The sequence below is a fragment of the Babylonia areolata genome, chromosome 21 (assembly GCF_041734735.1).
Source record: "Babylonia areolata isolate BAREFJ2019XMU chromosome 21, ASM4173473v1, whole genome shotgun sequence".
NCBI classification, from domain to species: Eukaryota; Metazoa; Mollusca; class Gastropoda; order Neogastropoda; family Buccinidae; genus Babylonia; species Babylonia areolata.
In genome coordinates this window covers 30,048,464-30,072,901 of record NC_134896.1, presented here as the reverse complement: position 1 = coordinate 30,072,901, position 24,438 = coordinate 30,048,464, and the positions used below count along the sequence as shown (strand labels likewise).

The window sequence follows — 24,438 nt, the reverse complement described above, 5'->3', positions numbered from 1 at the left end:
TCAAATCAATGCATTGATAACTGCCTCGAATGGATACTGTATACAATCATACTAATTTTTTTTTAAGTCAACTTTATGCTGGCAAGTTTTTACCCTTCTCTTGAAACTGTGTCTTCAGAAAAGATAACCGAAACATAGGGGTTGTGACCATAGTCACTTCCCTGTCATTTACAACATGGTCAGGAGACAGGAACGAAAAGGGTTCACTAGCCTTTAACCCCCTGAACACTGAACCTTGGTGAAATGACATCAACGTGGTGTGCAATTACAACTTTGTGTACTTTTCTGGGGTGTCACCGGTTTCGCTTAACAAAACGTCATGCAACCCCAAGAGAAGGAAGTCAAAATACAAACTGGTGACTGACATCCTGACCTGTAAGCCCTGCATTATTTCATTCAGGTGACAACCCTTCACTGACATCCTGACCTGTAAGCCCTGCCTTATTTCACTGAGGTGACAGCCCTTCGCTGACATTCTGACCTGTATGTAAGCTCTGCCTTATTTCACTGAGGTGACAGCCCTTCGCTGACATTCTGACCTGTATGTAATCTCTGCCTCATTTCATTAAGGTGACAGCCCTTCGCTGACATCCTGACCTGTAATCTCTGCCTCATTTCATTGAGGTGACAGCCCTTCGCTGACATCCTGACCTGTAATCTCTGCCTCATTTCATTAAGGTGACAGCCCTTCGCTGACATCCTGACCTGTAATCTCTGCCTTATTTCACTGAGGTGACAGCCCTTCGCTGACATCCTGACCTGTAATCTCTGCCTCATTTCATTAAGGTGACAGCCCTTCGCTGACATCCTGACCTGTAATCTCTGCCTCATTTCATTTGGGTGACAGCCCTTCGCTGACAAGTATATTCTTAAGCAGCTAGTCAAGGTGTTAATGAACACCTCCATCCAGCCGCAAAGACTAACAACAGCAACAAAAAAAGTGCACCTGCAAACAGATCCACTGAGTTAAGGTCATTCTTTCTTTTTTCTTTCTTTCTTTTTTTTTTTTTTTTTTTTTTTAATTTCAGATTTCATTTCTAGTGAGTTAGTTAAAACTGCAAAAGTAAAGGTCAGATAAAACCTACAAGCCACTGTGTGTGTGTGTGTGTGTGTGTGTGTGTGTGTTTTAAACACCAACTTTTGTCAAATGTTTAGCTGCAAACGATTTTCCGCCAACTGAACTTCACATTTTGTAACGTTTAAATCAATATAACCATCAAATCCACAAACAGCACCTTCAGGATTGTCAAAGCTGCTTGTCAATTGTCCATGGAAAAAAACAAACAAACAAAAAAACACCTTTCGAACACATTCTCACTGCAGAAAGTCAGATCAGGGCTAGCAGTGAAGCACAGAGCTGTTGCTCTCCTTTCACTTTAGTCACTGGTTTCATCAAGCATCAACCTTACCTTGTAGACTTAAATACACATGCATACACATATGCCTCACACTATTTCATCCATACAAATGTTTGGCTGCATATGAAAGGAAAAAAAACAACAAAAAAGAAAAACAAAAAAAACACACGCCCAAAAACCGCCCTGAGGATTGGTCATAGTCAATTATTCCAAATGTCTTTTTGTTCAAAACAGCTCCAAAGATGCAAAGCATCTTATACATGCACATTCGCACATGTGCACACACACACACACACACACATACTCACAATGTGCATACATGCAACCAAAAATGCAGCCATAAATATTTTCCTCTCAATCCACAGACACATCAGTTCTTAGCCCCTCTCATCAGTACACTTACACACACACACTGACACATGCATGCAAACACACAAACACAAGCACGCACACATACATATTCTCATTAACAGACCCCTAACATCAACAACTTCTGTTCTTCTACCTGTGTTCCACACAAATACACACACACACACACACACACACACACACACAGGGACCTGCACACACACACGGACTTGCACGCACACGCACACACACACAGAATGAGATCCTGCTTCACGTGACTCCGATCCAGCCATTGTCGGACAGAAAGCTCATGATACGACGCCGGTGTGTCTTGTCCATGCCGCTGGGGAAACGGATCTTCACAGGCACACCTTGTTTCCGCTGCAGGTAATCCTGAAAACCAACACCACGTCATTAATTCACACCTCTTACCAGCCGCTGTGGCAAAATGGTTAGCACCCAGACTGATGACTGGGAGGCCAAGGGTTTGATCCTCATCAGAGATGGGGGTTTTTTTTTGTTTTGTTTTTTCTGCCCATGGCTGACTCCTGCTAAGAAGTGAGGGTGCTGTGTGCTCAAACTGGAAAACTGGGACCACACAGTCGAGGGTCACCCACTTCACAGATGTGTCTTTGGGCGTGTTTCTAAAAATTCATGACCAACACTGCGGATGCTTATCTGTCAGCCAGGATGACAGTGGAATATATTATGAGAGTACAGCCTTGTCAAGCAGTCCCTAACCCAAATGGCCCTCCAAAGCAGCATCTCCATCACCCCAATCATCATTCATAATCATAATCAAATTGTAGAAAACAAAATGTCCCAAATTCTAGGGCACAGAACAAGACATAAATTAATAATTACATAAATGAATACCTAAATAAATAAACAAATAGATAAACACATCAACTGACACTTCTTGTCATGATTCAGGTCAAGCTTTCTCGTCCCGATATGGACGACAACTTTCTACCTTACTCTTCCAAATAGTGGTCTCTGTGCACACCCTAATCCTTTTCAACAGGAGAAAACCTAGCCTCCAGCAGGACACTGGCTTGGGACTCCCTCCAGTTTATCTCAGAGTGCTGCAATACCACCGTCAGGCGTCTGTGGCCAGGCAACTTTAACCAGTTAAGTGCCTATAAGACGTCAGCTGACGTCCTACAAAAAGTGTTGCCAAAGTGCCTGTAAGGTGTCGACTGACGTCATGCATGTGTTTCGATTTTTCCTTCATTGGAGTTTGGTTCAATTCACATAAACAGACTCTGAACAGTGAGTTATGTCTGGATTATAAAAATACTATTTAAATGAACATACATCAGGTAGAAGACCCCTTTCTACTCGATAATTTGCTAACTAAACATGTGACACGCGTGTGGAAAAGGGGGTTGCATCAGGTGCAAAAAAAAAAAAAAGGCACTGAAAACTGTGTCCAGTAAAGCAACTAGTCACAGTCAGCATATCTACACAATTCTGAAAGCTCTGCTTGTGATTATGGACAGCTTTTGCAATGGAGAAGGATCTCTCTTGTCTGATGATTGGTTTGAAAACGGAGGCGATTGACAATGACAGTGATGAAACTGACAGCCCATTTGATGGTAATGCAGTCTGTCCATCCAATCAGACAGTGTTTTTGAGCAAGTGGTTATGACTGACAGAATACATGCAGCGAGCATTGGATGAAGGGGAGGAGAGGGAGAGGAGTGATGTAAGACGATAGGTTGAATGACAGCCAGAGTTCATCAAGGGGGCGTGGCTTTTGGGAAAAGTGTGCTCACATTTCAATGAAGACTGTAGGAAATCGACAACTGCCGATGCTCCATGATTTTCACGAAACACAGGGTAGACCCTGCACTGGACGTGAAACACTTACTTTTTGTTTTTAACGGGTTTTTTTGGGGTTTTTTTCACTGAATCAGATGGGTGACTTGTTTGAAGAGGTGGCAAGAGGGATGCACAGCAGACACTTTAATTAATTTTCCCACGTGCAACTTGAAAGGAGTGAATGTCATCAAAGAACTTCACCCTCTCACTCGCGAACGCTCTTAGCTGTCAAAAAGCTTGCCAGCTCAGTTTCTGAGACCAAGATTGACCTTTTGCGTTGACCATACCCAGCTTTGTCATTGTTGGGACACTGATTTGCTTGCATGTCTGCACGAGCTGTGATTTGGATTTTATAAACTTAAAAGCCTGTTTTAATTTTTTTCTACAGGTATAATCTAACAATAGGCATGTTATTTCTAGCTGTATTTTGTTTTTCTTTATGGATGTTATTATGTAGAGGTGGAAATGCTTTTTTTGTTGCACAAAAATTATTATCTTGACTTTAAATGCCTGAACAATTATCTACAATCAACCTAATTGGGAAAAAAAAGCCCAGAAGCAGAATCTACACTCATTTTCCTTCACAAAAACATTTACTTTCTTTCTGTATTGCCCATAGCTTTTGTGCTACAATTTTTTGTGTGATTTATTACCCCCAAATCCTCAAAATTCCCTGGCAAGGGGAGAGCACTTTGTTTTTGTTTGGTTTTTTACAAAATTATCCAGCACTGAACTGGTTAATGCAGCCATGAACTTTGTTCTTTCTGTTTTTCTGATGGCGGTGTTGAAAAACCACTAAATCATACAACTGAAGTTTGCTTTTGATTCTCAGTAAAGAACTACTTTATGCATGCATCATCAGAGAATCTTTATCAATAAAAAATCTGTTACCAGTCATCCTCACCATGCTATCTGCTGAACAGATAAAACAAACAAACATTTTTTTTTTTTTAAATCAACTCCTCAGTTGCACAATTCTCACCTGGATGATGCAGGTTTTGATGGTGATGTAGTTGGCTGGAATCATCTTGATGGAATTGCACAACTGAAACAACACACATGCCCATGTCACCTTTTTCTTTTTCTCTCATTTCAACCCCACTGGGCAAAACATTCCTCCTACAATTCTACCGTGTGTTCAAAGAGCATGTGCAAGATATGTTCATGAGGATATATTGCATGGTGAATGAGAACACTGTGCAGTACAACACATGCAGAATGTTACACCGATTACTTTTATGTGGGCCTCAGCCGTGGTGTTCTTTTCAAACGCACCACACTTTTATTCGATGTAAAGATGACCGTGATCACAGAGTTCTCTTATCATTACTTTTCTTGTCATACAATGACACAAATGAACAACAATCACGCCACTATAAAAACAAAAACATTCACACACTAAATGACAAATGAACATCCCATTTGTCTAAACCCATGCCTGATCAAAAAACTGAAATAAAATCAGATCAAAACTAAGCATGATCAACATAAATGAACTGAATCGATGCACACAGATACACTCACGCACAATCGACAGGCATCACATTTACCCAAAAGAAAAACACCAGGAAACAAATGAAAAACAAGGCCTTTAAAACAGATGGCAGATGAAGGATTTACAACAAATGAACAACATTTGTTTAGGGAACTAGTATTTGAAATCCTTGGCCAATTAAGACAACATTAGATCAAGGTCAACAACCATGATAACTTGTTTGGTGTTCTGCATCATACTGCTATTGTAATATTTGTAACTGTAATTAAATTGTATTGTATTGCATTTTGTATTGGTAAATGTAACTGGTACTGCACTGTAATGGTAATTGTAAGTGGAATTTCATTGTTCTGTATCAGTAATTGTACCTGGTATTGTATTGGTAATGGTAACTGCATTGGCAATTCATACTTGCATTGCATATTGCTGTATTGCATTGCACTGTATTGGATAATATTGTATTGCACTGCATTAAACAGTACTGCATTCCACTGCATTGTACTGTGTAGTGTTGTACTGCATTGCAATGTATTGCATAGTATTGCATTGTATTGTGTAGTGTTGTACTGCATTGCAATGTATTGCACAGTATTGCATTGTATTGTGTTGTGTCATGTTGTACTGCATTGTAATGTATTGCGTAGTGTATTGTGTTGTATGACTTTCCGTCACAGAGGATTTCTCTGAGTGGACACATAGCGGTGGGTGTCAGGTGAAGGTACAGGTACCTACTTTCTTCTCCCTCTCTGACAACATGTCATAGCCCGGCATGCAAGCCATCTCCTTGCTGTCTTCTATCGACTCTTCTTCCTCATCTTTGGTACCTGGGGCACACACACACACACACACACACCCTGTACAGTCTGGCTGTCTACCTGTGTTTGTCTTGTTCTGTTTATCTTCTCTTCTTCTCTTCCTTCCAAGCATGCTCACACTCACAGACACACACACTGCACACTCTTACAGTCTCTGTGCGTTTTCTCTCTCTCACATCTCAGTTGTGGGGATGGTGCGTAGACCCACTTTCGTCGGATTTTCGTGGAGGGTTCCCCTGTTAATTTTTTAGCAAGAACAGCGTGCGCATATGCCTTTCCATTTCCTTTTTCTCCTGGTCACCTAAAGGTTCAAATTTTGTCGTGGAAATCGCTGTTCTGACGAAAGGATTTTGAACATTTTCAGTGACTATTTTTGCAAGTTTACAAGATATATTTGGTTCTATGATTACAACCATTATTTGCTTTTGTCTTCTATGTTTACTTCGAGCGCGTTTCTTGTTTTATATCTGCCATTAGGTATTCAAATCTGATCCATTTATAAACACTGGCGAAAAGTTGTCTGAATAATGGCAGTGCAAACTCAGAGAAGCCAGTTACAGTGGTGGACTGCCCATGACGTCCTGTGACCTAGTTCTCGCTCTGCGAGCAATGAAAAGTCCACCATGAAAGTGGGCTGCACACCGTCCCTTATCTTCATTCTCTCTTTGTCACACACACATGCACACACTTTCGGACACACACACACACATACGTTTTCTGTGCCTTCTCTCTTTCTCACACACACACACACACACATTTGAATTCTCTCTCTCATTCACATAACACCACACACACACGTACACACAAACACACACTCCATCTTCATATTTCTTTTAAATCAATAAAAGAAAAAGAAAAATTCTTGCAATGTTCGCATTCAAGCTTTTTTTTTTCCTTTTCTTTTTTTTTTCAAATTTAATTTCAAGACAGAGAGAGAAAACAGAGTTGAGAGTTGTGTTGTTGAGACGTACCATCATCATCGATGAGGATATCTAACTTTTCCACTTTCCCTCTGTGGACACACACACACACACAGAAATCAGGTCAACAACAGCCATGCTCAACATCATCACAAAAAGCCTTCAAATAATTGCACAAATACTTCCCTCCACAAAAATACTTAAACAAAGAAACAATTACATATACCAGCAGTTCCCTCATCCAGCACATGCATGATAGTCGTGTCCGACTATGACCATCATAACAGCAGAGGAGGTAACTGCTGTCCCGACTATCTGGGCTAGAATTTGATCATAGTGGAGAGTGTCTTGCACAAATTACACCCCCCACTCTCTTGGCCACGAGGGCTTTAGGACAGTCGGCATTGGGATGGTTCCCAAAGGCCATCTAGCATTAAGAGCCAGTGCAATCTTGCCTCCTAGATTTAGAGTCATAGTCTTTCACAAAAGACTAAGCTGTATGACTTCCCATTGCAGTGGAGAAACCATTGATCAGACAGCTCTCACTTTACTGCTGGCCCAGTTGTAAGCTTAGCACAACCACCTCTGCAAACCAGCATAACGATAAAAAAAAAACTAAACATGTAAACTTAAATTTCCTGAAATAACAAAAGAGAGAGAGAAAGAAAGAGCGTAACGTTCAGCAAAGAAAAAAAAAACATACATAAATATACAGCAACAACATCTGAAGCCAAAATAACAACAAAAGCTCGACGGACAACATCATCCACCAACTTCAAATGAAGCAAACAAAAAACAAAACTGGGGCTCTCAGCTACACTGGGAGACAGACAGTAGCCGTGACTGACACCATGCAAAAGGTCAGTCACAAAACCCACTGCTGGGAAAGTGCGTATCACCCTTTGCCTCCAGCACATTCATATCTTAAGATCACAAGAAAAATTCACAGATTTGTACTGCGCACATTTCACAGAAAGAACTACAAACAACAATGTGCGATAATCATGTCTGACCTCTCTGCTGACCCTGTCACGCACAGCAACAGCAACACAGCTGGGAAGACGGTGTGTACTTTCACTATATGTTTCACTATCCAGCACATCCTAACCTACAATACTTAGTCATTACATCAGACAACTTTCACAATATCCCAGCTTAAAATACTGAGTAATTATTACAGACAAAATTCCGCTATATCCTAGCATACAATATTTAGTCATTACTACAGGCAAATTTCATAAAAAATCCTACTTAACAATACTGAGTAATTACTTCAGGCAAATTTCACAGTATCGTAGTTTACTATACTTAGTAATTACTATTGGCAAATTCCACAATATCCTAGCTTACAATACAGCTTACAATACTTAGTAATTACTACACAGTATCCTAACTTACAATACTTAGCCATTACTACAGGCAAATTTCACATCCTAGCTAACAGTACTTAGCTAAAGTCTTTCTATAGAAAATCAGGAACAACTCCTGTAACTGCACATGTGCAAAGGCATACTTGCAAGAGGGCATGTACACATCTGCGCAAACACACAAACATGTGTGCTTATGTGCGTGCACATACACACACAGAGCCACACACACACACACACACACACACACACTTACTCTGCTTTTTTGGACACAGTGGAATTTCTCTTTGGCGTTGACAAACTGTTCTGTGAACAAAAACACAAAAATACAAATGCATCAATCTGAACACAGGCATCTGTGAAACTTCCTTTGAATCGAGTATAGGAAAATTTGCCATCCATTTTAATTTGTCTTCAGCCAAAATACAGGAAATATGCAATCACACACACATATATGCATACAAGCATGCTCAAATGTATATATCTATGAGCTAATGCACATGCAAATTCATACATGCTCATTCATATATGCACGCACATACACTTATCATAAAACACTATAATACAGAATACCAAATAGCACAGTACAGTACAGTACAAAATTAAACATATCCTAAAGACTCAAAACTGGTATATTGTCAATACACTGGTAAAGGAATTCACAGTTCAACATGTACGAAATCAAATTACAAACATCAAAATATTAAAAAAGATATATAAAAATCACAGCTCTATCAGGTAGTACTAATACACTAAATAAATGACATCATGAAGAGACCAACATCACATCAACACACATTAGCACAGCAGCACTTTACAAGACAAGACAAGACAAGACAACAAAACTTCAATAATAATCCAATTGGAAATTATGTGTGCTCACACAACACAGTCTCTCAGCCACAGTCGAGTCTGACACATACATGAATGTAACAATGGGTGAACTAAAACGTCAGAGTTAAGCTGAATGAAAGAAATAAAAAAAACAAAAAAAACACTTTCAGTAAGATCACAGAGTTTACAAAAACTCACCAGTTTCTTTTTGTTCTCCTTGCGCTTTTCGCGCTTAAACTTCTCCTCTTCAAACTCATCCACATCTGCCCAGAACATCATCATCATCATCATCACAAATGAACAGTGAGGTAAAGAATCTTAGCATCAACAACAATTACAAAAAAACATACATTGCTTATAGTGTAATTTATCAATTCATTAATGTAAATACTCATCTATTAGTTTACTTCTGTACTTTATTTTACTTCGTTTCTTTTTTATTTCCCCACAATACCTGACTAAGCATGCTGGGCTACGTTGCTGGTCAGGCATCTGCTTAGAAGATGTGGTGCAGTGCATATACATGGACCTGTCCAGTCCAGCTGAGCACACAAGGCCATAAAAAAACAGGAAAACTAACTATCAATCCCACAGAACATAACGGAAAAAACAACAACCTTGAAATGGAAATCAAGCACAAGTAGTCATATTCATGCTTTAATAAACCTAGGACATGCCTCTGACATGAAACAATCCCATCAATGTTTCACCAAAGGATAAAAAAAAAAGACCAGTCTGAACAAAAACATTATATGCAACATAAAAAGAAAATCATATATAACTGGCATACAAAGACAAATCTTGCCAATGTGCACCTGACATGTCACTGGGTACAAGAAAGAACACAAGACATCCACACCACCACTCAGTCAAGGTCTAGTGGAGGGGGAACACAAGACATCCACACCACCACTCAGTCAAGGTCTAGTGGAGGGGGAACACAAGACCAGTCAAGGTCTAGTGGAGGGGGAACACAAGACATCCACACCACTCAGTCAAGGTCTAGTGGAGGGGGAACACAAGACATCCACACCACCACTCAGTCAAGGTCTAGTGGAGGGGGAACACAAGACATCCACACCACCACTCAGTCAAGGTCTAGTGGAGGGGGAACACAAGACATCCACACCACTACTCAGTCAAGGTCTAGTGGAGGGGGAACACAAGACATCCACACCACTCAGTCAAGGTCTAGTGGAGGGGGAACACAAGACATCCACACCACCACTCAGTCAAGGTCTAGTGGAGGGGGAACACAAGACATCCACACCACTCAGTCAAGGTCTAGTGGAGGGGGAACACAAGACATCCACACCACTACTCAGTCAAGGTCTAGTGGAGGGGGAACACAAGACATCCACACCACTACTCAGTCAAGGTCTAGTGGAGGGGGAACACAAGACATCCACACCACTACTCAGTCAAGGTCTAGTGGAGGGGGAACACAAGACATCCACACCACTACTCAGTCAAGGTCTAGTGGAGGGGGAACACAAGACATCCACACCACCACTCAGTCAAGGTCTAGTGGAGGGGGAACACAAGACATCCACACCACTACTCAGTCAAGGTCTAGTGGAGGGGGAACACAAGACATTCACACCACTCAGTCAAGGTCTAGTGGAGGGGGAACACAAGACATCCACACCACTACTCAGTCAAGGTCTAGTGGAGGGGGAACACAAGACATCCACACCACCACTCAGTCAAGGTCTAGTGGAGGGGGAACACAAGACATCCACACCACTACTCAGTCAAGGTCTAGTGGAGGGGGAAAAACAAGACATCCACACCACTCAGTCAAGGTCTAGTGGAGGGGGAACACAAGACATCCACACCACTACTCAGTCAAGGTCTAGTGGAGGGGGAACACAAGACATCCACACCACTCAGTCAAGGTCTAGTGGAGGGGGAACACAAGACATCCACACCACTACTCAGTCAAGGTTTAGTGGAGGGGGAACACAAGACATCCACACCACTACTCAGTCAAGGTTTAGTGGAGGGGGAACACAAGACATCCACACCACTCAGTCAAGGTCTAGTGGAGGGGGAACACAAGACATCCACACCACTACTCAGTCAAGGTCTAGTGGAGGGGGAACACAAGACATCCACACCACCACTCAGTCAAGGTCTAGTGGAGGGGGAACACAAGACATCCACACCACTCAGTCAAGGTCTAGTGGAGGGGGAACACAAGACATCCACACCACTACTCAGTCAAGGTTTAGTGGAGGGGGAACACAAGACATCCACACCACCACTCAGTCAAGGTCTAGTGGAGGGGGAGGAAATACTGGTGAGTGTGGGATTCAATCCAGTGAAGTCCGATTCTCTCGCTTCTGTGGTGAACATATGACCACTGGGCCACTTCCCCACTCCCTACATCGGATCCCCTGCAGTACACGTAACTGTTAAAAACAGTGTCAGTGTGTCCAGCGTCTGAGAGTTTGGCTGCAGCCCGCAGAAAGCTGGTTCACTTATTTATAGTCCAAAAACAGTCAACAACTTTGAAAGAAGCAAAGGAAACGAAAGATTAATATATATATATATATATATATATATATATATATATATATAAACCAGTAACTTACCATTTAAAAGTGTAAGGCCCTGTTTGCGGAATTCAATCATCCGGGTAATTCTAGCTTTTTCTTCTTTCTCTTCTGCAACGAGAATGACGAAAGCAAATCAGTATTTGTAAAAACAAGAACATGACAACAACAACAACAACAAAAAAAAGAAAAGAAAAAAAAAGCATTAACACACTCTCACACCCCTCACCTCTCAGTTTGGCAAGTACACGAAACCCGATTCTTGATACATGTTTGTGGACTGTTTTCAATCCAGCTATGCAAATTCTGCTACACATGTGTCAACGACATGCCAAGGCAAAGAGGACTGACTGTGAAAGATGTCCTCAAACTTAGAGCTTCGTCACCAACCGAGGGTAGGTGCTATATATAAGAATCCAATCCATATCAATCATTCATTCATCAATCATCTGGCTAAACTGTTGTGGGACGTGAGAGGTCCAACTAGATGGAAGTGTAATATTGAGAAGAAAATAGTTCTCTGCTTTGCAGCCCGTTTGTCTCATGGTTTAACTCTTAGCAGGGGTCTCTTCACCTGTCCAGAAACTAAGTCGGTCAGTCACAATTTAACTCAAGTCATAGCAGTCATGAGTTTTGGTTTTAATCTTGTTAGAATAGCTACACCTAATGGTCAAATCAGTTTGAATAATGAGGAATTTTATTTTGTTTTTGCCTTCCATATTTTGTAGACCATCATTGTATACAACAATTCTATCCACACACACACACACACACACACACACACACACAAATGCAATATACATATTCCTTACTGATGAGTCCTTCCTGAAGGCGATCCACTTCTGTGCTGGTCTGGAACTGTGTACACACCTTCATCTTGTCCACAAATTCTCTGCACACCAACACACATACATACAGTGAGCACAAATTCTCTGCACACCAACACACATACACACAGTGAACACAAATTTACTGTCCACAAATTCTCTGCACACCAACACACATACATACAGTGAACACAAATTTACTGTCCACAAATTCTCTGCACACCAACACACATACATACAGTGTACACAAATTCTCTGCACACCAACACACATACATACAGTGAACACAAATTCTCTGCACACCAACACACATACATAAAGTGAACACAAATTTACTGTCCACAAATTCTCTGCACACCAACACACATACACACAGTGAACACAAATTTACTGTCCACAAATTCTCTGCACACCAACACACATACATACAGTGCACATAAATTCTCTGCACACCAACACACATACATACAGTGAGCACAAATTTACTGTCCACAAATTCTCTGCACACCAACACACATACATACAGTGTACACAAATTCTCTGCACACCAACACACATACATACAGTGAACACAAATTTACTGTCCACAAATTCTCTGCACACAAACACACATACATAAAGTGAACACAAATTAACTGTCCACAAATTCTCTGCACACCAACACACATACATACAGTGAGCACAAATTTACTGTCCACAAATTCTCTGCACACCAACACACATACATACAGTGTACACAAATTCTCTGCACACCAACACACATACATACAGTGAGCACAAATTTACTGTCCACAAATTCTCTGCACACCAACACACATACATACAGTGAACACAAATTTACTGTCCACAAATTCTCTGCACACCAACACACATACATACAGTGAGCACAAATTTACTGTCCACAAATTCTCTGCACACCAACACACATACATACAGTGTACACAAATTAACTGTCCACAAATTCTCTGCACACCAACACACATACATACAGTGAACACAAATTCTCTGCACACCAACACACATACATAAAGTGAGCACAAATTTACTGTCCACAAATTCTCTGCGCACCAACACACATACATAAAGTGAACACAAATTTACTGTCCACAAATTCTCTGCACACCAACACACATACATAAAGTGAGCACAAATTTACTGTCCACAAATTCTCTGCACACCAACACACATACATAGAGTGAACACAAATTTACTGTCCACAAATTCTCTGCACACCAATACACATACATACAGTGAACACAAATTTACTGTCCACAAATTCTCTGCACACCAATACACATACATACAGTGAACACAAATTCTCTGCACACCAACACAAATACATACAGTGTACACAAATTCTCTGCACACCAACACACATACATACAGTGAGCACAAATTTACTGTCCACAAATTCTCTGCACACCAACACACATACATACAGTGAGCACAAATTTACTGTCCACAAATTCTCTGCACACCAACACACATACATACAGTGAACACAAATTCTCTGCACACCAACACACATACATACAGTGAACACAAATTCTCTGCACACCAACACACATACATAAAGTGTACGCAAATTTACTGTGTTCACAAATTCTCTGTACACCAACACACATACATATAGTGTACACAAGTTTACTGCGTCCACCAATTCTCTGCACAACAGCACACATACATACAGTGTGCACAAATCTATTCTCTGCACAACAGCACACATACATACAGTGTACACAAATCTATTCTCTGCACAACAGCACACATACATACAGTGTACACAAATCTATTCTCTGCACAACAGCACACATACATACAGTGTACACAAATTTATTCTCTGCACAACACACACACACATATGGTGTACATGAATTAATTCACAGGAAAACAACACACATACATACAATGTGCACAAAATAATTCTCTGCACACATACAAACAGCATACACAAATTTAATTTGTCCACAAATTCTCTGCACAAGGTCACATAAAAAGAAGAGCATCAGCCTTCTTAGTTATCGTTTTACTTGATTCTTTGCATAAAAAGTTTTAATTCTCAGGCACACATCATTAACACATCATGCAGAAGTGCATACACATCCTCGAAAAACATGAAACAAAAGATACATTTTATGCCTACCTATCAACTTTGGGGGAGCAAAATTAGCTACCCAACTTTCAAGAAAAAAGTCTGAACCCTCTGAATGGGAAGAATAAACCCTGAAGATTTTCACCTTCTCCCATCTGTCTTCTCTCATCTTCTTCAGACTGATGTCTTCAGGAGCTTCAGGAGCTAGATGTCTGACCCAGCCAAACGTACTCTTAACAATGAATACCTGGTAGTTTCAATAAAAAAATATACACACCAGTATACAAATATACACCATTGCTATCATTATTATCATCATTATCATTATAAAATAATGTGACACAAAATAAAACAAAATTAAGGCAAGGACAGATGAAAACAAAACAAAACCAACTGCATACTCACCTGTCTTCTTTGAAAAACTTGCGTTTGGGAGTTGGCGTTTTGCAGTTCTTGTTGGGAATGAGAGATGTGGAGATTAAGGAATGACTGCGAGCGATTCGTTTCCGCCTGTCCCGCTCTCGTAAGCGCATGCGATACTTGCATATACAGGACAGTTTGAAACCTGCATGGGACCCAGAAGACTGAGAGTGACAACAGACGTAAAGTTATCTGCCTGTCAAGACAGCCCAGCAGATGACGGAAGATCCCTCACCTTTTACAGGGATCTTTCGTTCTGCTTCAAACATGCTTTCATGCTAATGTATAAACTGATCAAATGTGACTACCACACAATTTACCTACTATACTGATCAAAATGCGACAGCAACACAATTTACCTAACTTGAAATAACGGGCACAACTAATGTTACACACATAATTAAACAAATCATTAAATAATTAGAGGAAAATAAAAAATAGAGGATGTTGTCATCTCCGCAGGGATGAAATCCCCACTAACTGATATGATTTTGTTATCAGTTGCCCTGATAAATCCAGGATTACTTTTGACAGACACAAGGCTCAGCCTACATCTGGCAGATAACATGGGGCAGGGCTAAAAATGTTTATTCTGTTCCACTTCTTCGTCCCCGCAGATTATTCAAGGAAAAATAATCAGAAACAAAATGAAAACAGTAACAAATACAATAAATGTAGAACACACAATTTCTAAAGCCACCATGCCCCATTCAAAGATATCCCCTTTTTTTCACACATATAATAGACAAAACAGAGAGCACAGAGTCCTTCAAAGTCCCATGCACACTTTTAAAGGAAATGAAGGCACTGACACAGGAAAATGACTGGGAAATGACACACAATTCAAATAAAACTGAGACATCAGCACTGGCTAATAAACAGACATTAAAACAAAACTTTCATCATTTTCAACACCATCCCATCATGACAAAAACACTGATGAAGACATGAGCAAACACAACACACGCATACAGACACAACCAAAGCATTTCTGATGGACAGTTTGGAGATGTTTTCAAATCTTTCATACAGTTAAAGATCAACTGCTTCACATTATACAATATTTACATAAACACACCTATGAGACTGGACTTGATCAGCTTCAAAAAAGAATTTCGAACTTCGTTCGTTTATTTATTTATAGTCTGTTCATCTAAGATGATGATATTAGACTGAAAATAAATGATATTATTAATATTATTTGGATTATTATCATTCCTATCATAATGATGATTGTTAGTATTAATTAGAAATCGACATTTCTGTATATTCAAATGAAAAGGGGGGCGGTTGAGGTGGGGGGGGAGGGGGAGGGGACTAAGAAAGGAAGAGAGAGAGAGAGAGAGAGAGAGAGAGAGAGAGAGAGAGAGAGACAGACAGACAGACAGAGAGAGAACAGAATGTGGAAAAGATAGAGTACAAAATCTAAAATGGAGAGGGTGAGTGTCAGTGATTGGAGAAAGAAAAAACATAACATTGGAAGGGTGTGTGTGAGAGGTGGGACGGGGGAAGCGGGATTAGGAAAAAAAAAAATTTAAATAAAATAAAAATAAAAATTTTTTAAAAAAATCAAATATCGTATTCACTACTTCTGTAGATTATTTTTTGAAAAGAGGTTCATGTGGGGACCTACAACAAACAACTGTTCAACCCAAAAGAAGAAATGTTTGAGGCATGTTAAACTTACCAAGATCTAGTTCATCGTCATCGTTGTTGACCGACAGTCCACTGACCAGAGTTTCTGAATCGTTGTCAAATTCCTGAATGGCAAACACATGCACAAAGGTCACTATCAACACCTGAAGAGTTAGATGTGGGTATGTGAGTGAGAGTGTGTGTGTGTCTGTGTATGTGCACACGCGCGCGCATGCAAATCATGGGTGAACATACTAGCATGTTCTGTGGAAGTCTGGTCGCACAAGTGTACGTGCATACAAGCACGTGTAAACCCACAAGTTTTTTTTCTTCTCTCATATTTACTTTCCACTGCTGTCTTCATCTAGGAAGACAGACGATCCAGATTTTCAATGAGCAACAACTAAAAAATCCGACAACAAAAAAATATTTTTAAAAACTCAATTCAATATTCCACTTTTCACTTTCAGTGTCCAAACTTTGCATGATCCTTTACTTTTCAACTGCCTGTACCTGCACTTCATGAATCCTCCTTTCAAAATCATTTCTCAGAAGCACAGAGCCACAGATACACACACACACATACATATAACTTGCCCTTTGAAAATCTTTAATTATTGCCAGACACACATCACCCATCAGTTTTACACTCATTCCTTCTTTCTGCATTCATAGCTTTCTACTTCCAAGCTCACTTGCATGTTCGAGAGCAATTTTTCATGGTTGACCATCCACCCCACCCACCCTCTTCCCTCTGTCCCTGTCTTTAACCCTCAAAGTGCTGGATATAATAAAAGGTGCTTCAAGAAAGCATGCTTAAAATTAAGGAAAGTTTGCCTCCGCTACCCATGCTTTGCTTTTGGGCATTTGTATGCTTACTAGTAACACTAGATAGGTAAACCTATACATTTTTGGAAACTAGATAGAATGAGGAATCAGATAAAAATAAGAAAAAGACTGTACCTTGTATGCAGCTGGACATAATCCACAGAATAAAAGTTTTGAAAACGTCAACAACAATGTTTGATAGTTAATTTCATGTGTATAACAGTCAAAATCACAAAATTCAAATAAAACTGTACAAAATAATGTTTCTGCTGCAGGAAACAGCCAGTGGTTAGTTCCTGGGCCTCTTGTGGTATGCAGCAAAGCAGCCTGGGCAGAGTCCACATCACAAGCACGGCACTCCCAGCTGGAACGAACACGTGTGTCATGTCCTGCCACACAGTTTCTTTTCTTTCCAACTGGGAGCTTGACCAGGTCATGTCCTTGCATGGGATGAGAGGGACCAGGTTGAGGGGCTGGTGGTGCCACTTGGGGTTGGGGGTTGTCTCTGGCAGCCCTGATCTCAGCAGTCGTACGCCTCCTGCGCACAACTTTCTGTGGCGGGTAGTAGTTTCCAGCCAGGCTTTCCACCACAGACACCATGAACATGTATCTGGACAGCTTAGGGGCATCACTGGTGTTCTGCTGGTACAGCAGGTAGCTGTTGAGCACTGCCCTGCCAAACAATGAGAATGCTACCTTAGTTGTCCACTTCATTGTTTTTCTCTCCGCCAAGTACTGGTAGAGTTGTGCATCGCCGAGATCCACTCCTCCCATAGTTTTGTTGTACAAAACAACAATGTTGGGCTTCTGGACCATGTTGCCCCTCCTGTTCTGGATCTCTGTGAAGCCTGCTGTGGCAGTTGTTGACAGCATAACAGGCTTTTTCTTGCCATCCTGGTATGCCACACACAGCAGTGGACCCTTTCTCCGTTCGGACACATCCCTGTTCCTCAGTCTCCTCCTGATGCTTTCATGGGGAAGGCCTCTTCTGTTTGTCCTCACAGTTCCAATGGCAGTAGTATGTTGCTCATACAGAGCCTGGAACAGCACTGGTGAGGAAAAATAATTGTCTAGGCAAAGATGGTGGCCTCTGTTCAATAAATCTGCTTCACGCATCAGTCGCATGACAAGGGCGTATGTCGCTCCATGTACATTTTCTACATCCTGTGGATCATGGGCCCCTTTGCATACCTCAAACCTGCAAAGATAGCCATTTGTGCTATCTGACAGGCACCACAGCTTGATACCAAACCGGGCATGTCTTTTGTTTGGCATGTACTGGCGAAGGTGAGGCGTCTTCCCCTTATATCCAATCATACTCTCATCAATGCTGATGTCTTGATGAGGGTGGTAGTGATACAAAAATTTATTTTGGAAGTGTTCAATTACTGGCTTGATTTTGAACAGCTTGTAGTTTGGATCCTGTCTGTCAGGCACATTTTCATTGTTTGCAAAATGCAGGAATTTCAGCAGCAGTTGAAAACGGTCCCTTGAAAAATGTTCAGTGAACCATGGTGTGGATTGGCTTTTGTGGGTAGAATCCCAGTATGCCTGTAGATTGGGTTTCTGGATGAGTCCCATGTTCAATATAATGCCAAGGAAGGCCCTCATCTCTTCTGTGTTGGTCTGGCCTAGTTTTCTCCACATGTGGACCCGTGACTGTGGACTGTCTTGCAGATGCTGCTGATGATCCGCCACCCACTGATCTGCATAATTGTTAGTCTCATTGACTATGGTTTCCACAAAATTTTGAGTGAAAAACAAGTTCACATAGTCAATGGGTCTGGCATCATGTGGGGGGGCATGCTTGGGACCAGGGGCAGCTGTGAAATCCACAGGAACAGGCCCAGCATCTTCACCGATGATGGGCAGTCACACACCTCCAGCACGGGCAGCTCCACCAGCTGCTCCTCCATTGCCCTCAGCACCACTGCCTTCAGCACCAGTGTCCCCAGATTCTGAATAGGAATAAAAGAAAGTCTTATGAACATTTTGCTTCACTTATATCAGTTTGCTGCAATCTGTCTTTCTGGATGATCAAAAGTTTCCAAACTGTTTATTTCAGTTGCACAAATTTTACTCTTAGTTTGCTCCTGAACAGTAGTAATTCTCAACAAGTAAACTGCTTTATCTGTGCTCACTATGAAATTAGAATGATGAATCAAACAGCACAACAAAATCATGATATGAATAAAACAGTAGCAATGAAATTATAAGCATTATATTTTTTGCTTGAGACATGCCCACCCACACCACGCCCACTTCCATCTTCAATACTTGAAGCAATCAAAGGCAAAAACTGAAATAAAAGTTTTCTTTTAGATCTTGTTGCTTTCATAAGCAGCAAGAATGCTGTAAATCATAATAAATCATAATAATTCCCTATGTCCTAGCTTCATTTGGTCAAGAGACACCAACTGACCCAAGCCAACATGCCAAAGTATCAAAATAACGAAGCCACTTCACTCACCACTGTCACTTTCGCCAGAATCGCTGTCAGCAAATGAATCATCACTAGTGACACTGTCACTCATTTCCCGAACTTCGTCAACTTCAGTATCACTCATTGTTTTCAAAATAGATGGAGAGCCGGTCAAGTCAACTTGGTCAATCCTTTGTGTAAACACAAGCGGGATAGCGTGGTATCAGAACGAGGCAGTTTTGCGAAGGCTGCCGAGTATAGTCGAACGATCAGACCTTAATGTAAACAGAGCCACGATCGTGGCCCATCGCACTCCACCGGGAAAGCCACGATCGTGGCTCATCGCGCTCTCCGGGTTAAGGAAGCCCATACCCTGTTTTCAAGGGGTGCACATGCTGGGTAAATCAGTGTTTCCATAACCCATTCAAATGACGACATGCACTTCAGGATCTTTAATTTGATTCTCTGTATGTGTAGAATACACACAAACAGGATCAGACACTGGCAGGTCTGCAAGATTGCTGAGTTGGGAGACCCCTCAACCCACCATGTACCAACACCAGGACTGAACCCAGGACTTTCGGACTGGAAAGTCTGTTGCTCTTACCATTCAGCTATTGTGCCAATCACCCAACCTTTCAAAATCATTCTGGAGAGCCATGGAGTCACCCATCCACCCTGCCCCACTCTCCCTCTCACACATACACAATCTCTCCCTCATATCAACCCCCCCCCCCCACGCCCCCCCAACACACACAACCCACCCCTTCAAAATTGTCCCAGAGAGGCATGTAGACCCCTCATCCCCCCCCCCCCCCCATACACACTCACACACACACACACCACCCACTCGTTCAAAGTCGTCCTGAAGAGGCATGTAGCCACACACACACACACACACACACACACACCCCACTCGTTCAAAGTCGTCCCGAGGAGGCATGTAGCCACACACACACACAAACACAAACACACACACCACCCACTCGTTCAAAGTCGTCCCGAAGAGGCATGTAGCCACACACACACACACACAACCCACTCGTTCAAAGTCGTCCCGAAGAGGCATGTAGCCCCACACACACACACACACACACACACACCACCCACCCTTTCAAAGTCGTCCTGGAGAGGCATGTAGCCACACACACACACACACACCCACTCGTTCAAAGTTGTCCCGAAGAGGCATGTAGCCACACACACACACACACACACACACACACACACAACCCACTCGTTCAAAGTCGTCCCGAAGAGGCATGTAACCACACACACACACACACACACACACCACCCACCCTTTCAAAGTTATCCTGAAAAGGCGTGTAGCCACACACACACACACACACACACACACACACGCACACACACACTCACACACACACCACCCACCCTTTCAAAGTCGTCCTGGAGAGGCATACAGCCACACACACACACACACACACACACACACACCACACACCCTTTCAAAGTCGTCCCGGAGAGGCATGTAGCCCAGCTCCTGCTGCTCCTGCAAGGACAGCTCCAGGGGAGGGAGGGGGGTGGTGATGCTGGGGGACAGGGGCCCTGTAAGGGTAAACAAACAATGTATAAAAAAAATACATAATATTAATAAGAATGATAATGGTAAGAAGAAGAAGAATGATAATAGTAATAAGCCATAGCAGACAAAGAAGAAGATAAAAGAAGAAGAAAGGAAGAAAGAAGAAGAATGAAGAAGAGGAGGAGGAGGAGGGGAAGAAAGAGGAAGAAGGAAAATGAAGAAAAAGAGGAGGAGGAGAAGAAGAAGAAAAGAGGAAGAAGGTGGAAAGGAAGGAGACAAGGAAGAAGAAGAAGAAGTAGTAAGTTTATATTTTCGCTTTGACAGCTCCATGTAAAAAAACAAAACAAAAAAAAAACAAAACATTTTAATGAGCACCTGATTTACTGACAGTGACCCCACAATAAGATAAGCCTCTGAGCAATTCTTGAACCATGGTTGGTTAATGAAAAATATGTTACCACATATGCAATCTCTTTGACACAGGAAATTGTGTGCCCGAAACGAACACACACACACACACACACATCCATAGAAACATACAGTCATGAGCCTTGTTACATACACACATCTACACAGTCATGTGACTTACACACAAGTATCTATGTATGTATATGTGTGTATTATGTGTGTAGCTACGTATGTACATCATGTACATGTGTTTATTCATTCAAATGATAGTTATGTCAAAAGAAAATAAAACATTAAAAAAAAAAATCTTAATTAAAAACAGTCCTTCACTGTACCTCCATCAGGGCTGGAGTAATCTGTAACTCGGAGCGTTGACTCGCACGGAAAGGTATCTGTAAGTGAAACAGGTATTTACAATAAAATTAACAGTACTAGAGAGCAGTCAGAGAAGCAACATCAATGCTCACCATACCAGAATAAGACTTTGGAGTACCTTATTCAGGAGGTAACCTACTACGGGAGGTTATCGCCCGTAGCTACTTTCGTTTTCTCCGCATAAGCAGATAGTAGTTTGCACGGGACAGGAATCAGACCCCTGCTGGAGTCTGCACTAGTGCTGTCACGGTTAAGTATGTGTTATTAAATCATCATTTCTAGTTATCGGTTATTGGCCAGAGCTACTTTCGTTTTCTCCGCATAGGCGGGTAGCACTTTGCACAGGACAGGAATCTGACCCCTGCCTGAGTCTGCACTAGTGGGTCATGGTAAAGTATGTGCAGTTAAATTATATATTCTTGCTCACCACCATACATAAGTGTCTATTAAAAGGAAAAATTGTTTGCTCTACCATTTCTTAGTATGTGTAATTAAAATGAAAACTGTTTGCTCTACCATTTCCACTGAAGTCAGCCAACAGCAATCAGCCTGATATTTTAACACAGAACAAATTTTCACCAAGATAATTTCAGTCTACCCTTCTTTTAACAGACATTTCAGCCTATTCCTGGTTTTTTTCCTTCTTTTTTGGGGGGAGGGAAGGGGGGGGGGGAGTCACTTTCTGTCGTAATCTGTTATAATTCTCTTTAAATGTTAACACTGTGTGGATGATTGCTCAATATGCAATTTCATTGATTTTTTTTGTTTGATTGTTTGTTCACAACATGATGGAACCAAGTGAAAAAGATCAGCCAATGGACAGTACTTTCTGGAACAAAACTGGATAAAATAAAAAATATAAACTGAGCACCAACAGGCTCAGGCCTACAACACAAGAACTCTTACTGGATACTAATTTATGTGCCACGAATGCCTGAGGCCAATTATCCCCCTTTTGCTCCAGTTCACTCTCTGTACTCATTTTATTTTCCAGGGTTCCCAGGTGGTGGGCATGAAGCCAAAAAAGGACCTTTAAAGGACTTTATAAGGACCTCAAATCAGTTTAAAAGGACCTTTGCCGACATGACTTTACAGTACACCCCAATCTATTTGACATGCAGAACAGCAGACACTTACTCTCATAAACGGAAGAACAGCTAATCCCATTTGACTGTCGTATTTAGTCTTTGCAATTCACGTCACTGTAGGCTAGGTCTAAGCAAAGCAGCAGCAGCAGGCGTGACTCACAGCCACTGTACCACGCTTCGCGTCTGCCACCGAGCAGAAAGCGCACTACTGTTAGGGCCTAGGCCTATAGGCTGTATCCTCCTACAGTAAGTACTGAGTTTCAGACGATCGCGTCGGCATCTTTCAACGCGCTTTGCAACTTGCGGTTTTGGTTTCGAAGGTGTTTCAGTTTCGTTCTCAAGTCTCTTTCTCTTCATAAAACAGGACTTAACAGTACCTTTCAAAAATTAAAAGGACCTCCTGATGAGTTAAAAGGACCAACTTGCTGAATCAAAGCACTTAAAAGGCCTTTTGACCAAAATCCAATTCCTAAGGACTTAAATGGACTTGAAAGGACCCTACGAACCTTGTTTTCCTTCATCATTTTATTACTTTTGATCACTGCTTGACTTTTACAGTTTCTGCAAAGTGTGTGTTTTTTTTGTTGTTTTTTTACTGTAAGCAAGGTAGCTCAGTGAAACATGCTATACACAACACACAGCAGTTGGCAACTCTTCTATGTTGAGTACTTGTCTATGTTGTGACAATGCACCTGACTAAATTTCTCTAATTTGAGATAATGAAGTTATTCATGTCTTCAGAAAGTAAACAAAACACCAGTTGGACTTAATAATGACAGTAAGAAAAAAAAAAACAAAAAAAAAAACCCATTCTTCATACTCACTTTTTCCAATGTTCCCTTCGATGTAGAATTTGATGTAGTGCTTTTCACATTCTGCACAGACATAAGTAAATTACTCACACCAATGTATAATTTAAAAAAAAAAAAATTATTCCAGTTTTTTAAAAACATTGGCTGGGGGGAAAGAGGAAGAGAGGACTGGACACTTATGGAGAAGATGGGTGACTACTAATCTAATGACAATTCACAATTTTCTTTGGAGTGTAAAGGTATACATTAAAAAAACATCCACATACAGTCTTCTGTGCATAAGAAATGCACCAACTTTCCCTGAAGATTTTTCACCAAGTGGTGGCATTATATAAACTTAAACATGCATGCACATAAATTGTCTAAATAAAAATAATGATCTATTAAGAAATAAACATCCCCAGCTCCACCCCAAAGATAAAGAGCGAAGAGGAGATAAAAGTCCGCTGAGAAACGCCCAGAAAAT

General features: G+C 41.2%; 1 protein-coding gene across 1 annotated transcript in view; it reads right to left on the bottom strand.

Annotated features, from left to right (window-relative positions):
- Nucleotides 1–447: 447 nt before the first annotated feature.
- The window catches only part of LOC143295701 (transcriptional adapter 2-beta-like), a 28,342-nt gene continuing 4,351 nt past the window's right edge, over nt 448–24,438 (bottom strand). Inside the window, exons 5-17 of the mRNA XM_076607322.1 lie at nt 23,985–24,035; nt 22,033–22,089; nt 21,209–21,312; nt 16,546–16,618; nt 14,844–15,003; nt 12,332–12,411; nt 11,559–11,630; nt 9,160–9,224; nt 8,384–8,433; nt 6,812–6,852; nt 5,758–5,849; nt 4,513–4,575; nt 448–2,099 (exon numbers count right to left, since the gene is read on the bottom strand). Coding sequence (XP_076463437.1) covers nt 1,977–2,099; nt 4,513–4,575; nt 5,758–5,849; nt 6,812–6,852; nt 8,384–8,433; nt 9,160–9,224; nt 11,559–11,630; nt 12,332–12,411; nt 14,844–15,003; nt 16,546–16,618; nt 21,209–21,312; nt 22,033–22,089; nt 23,985–24,035 — 1,031 coding nt within the window. The 3' untranslated portion in view covers nt 448–1,976. The remainder of the gene's footprint in view (nt 2,100–4,512; nt 4,576–5,757; nt 5,850–6,811; nt 6,853–8,383; nt 8,434–9,159; nt 9,225–11,558; nt 11,631–12,331; nt 12,412–14,843; nt 15,004–16,545; nt 16,619–21,208; nt 21,313–22,032; nt 22,090–23,984; nt 24,036–24,438) is intronic.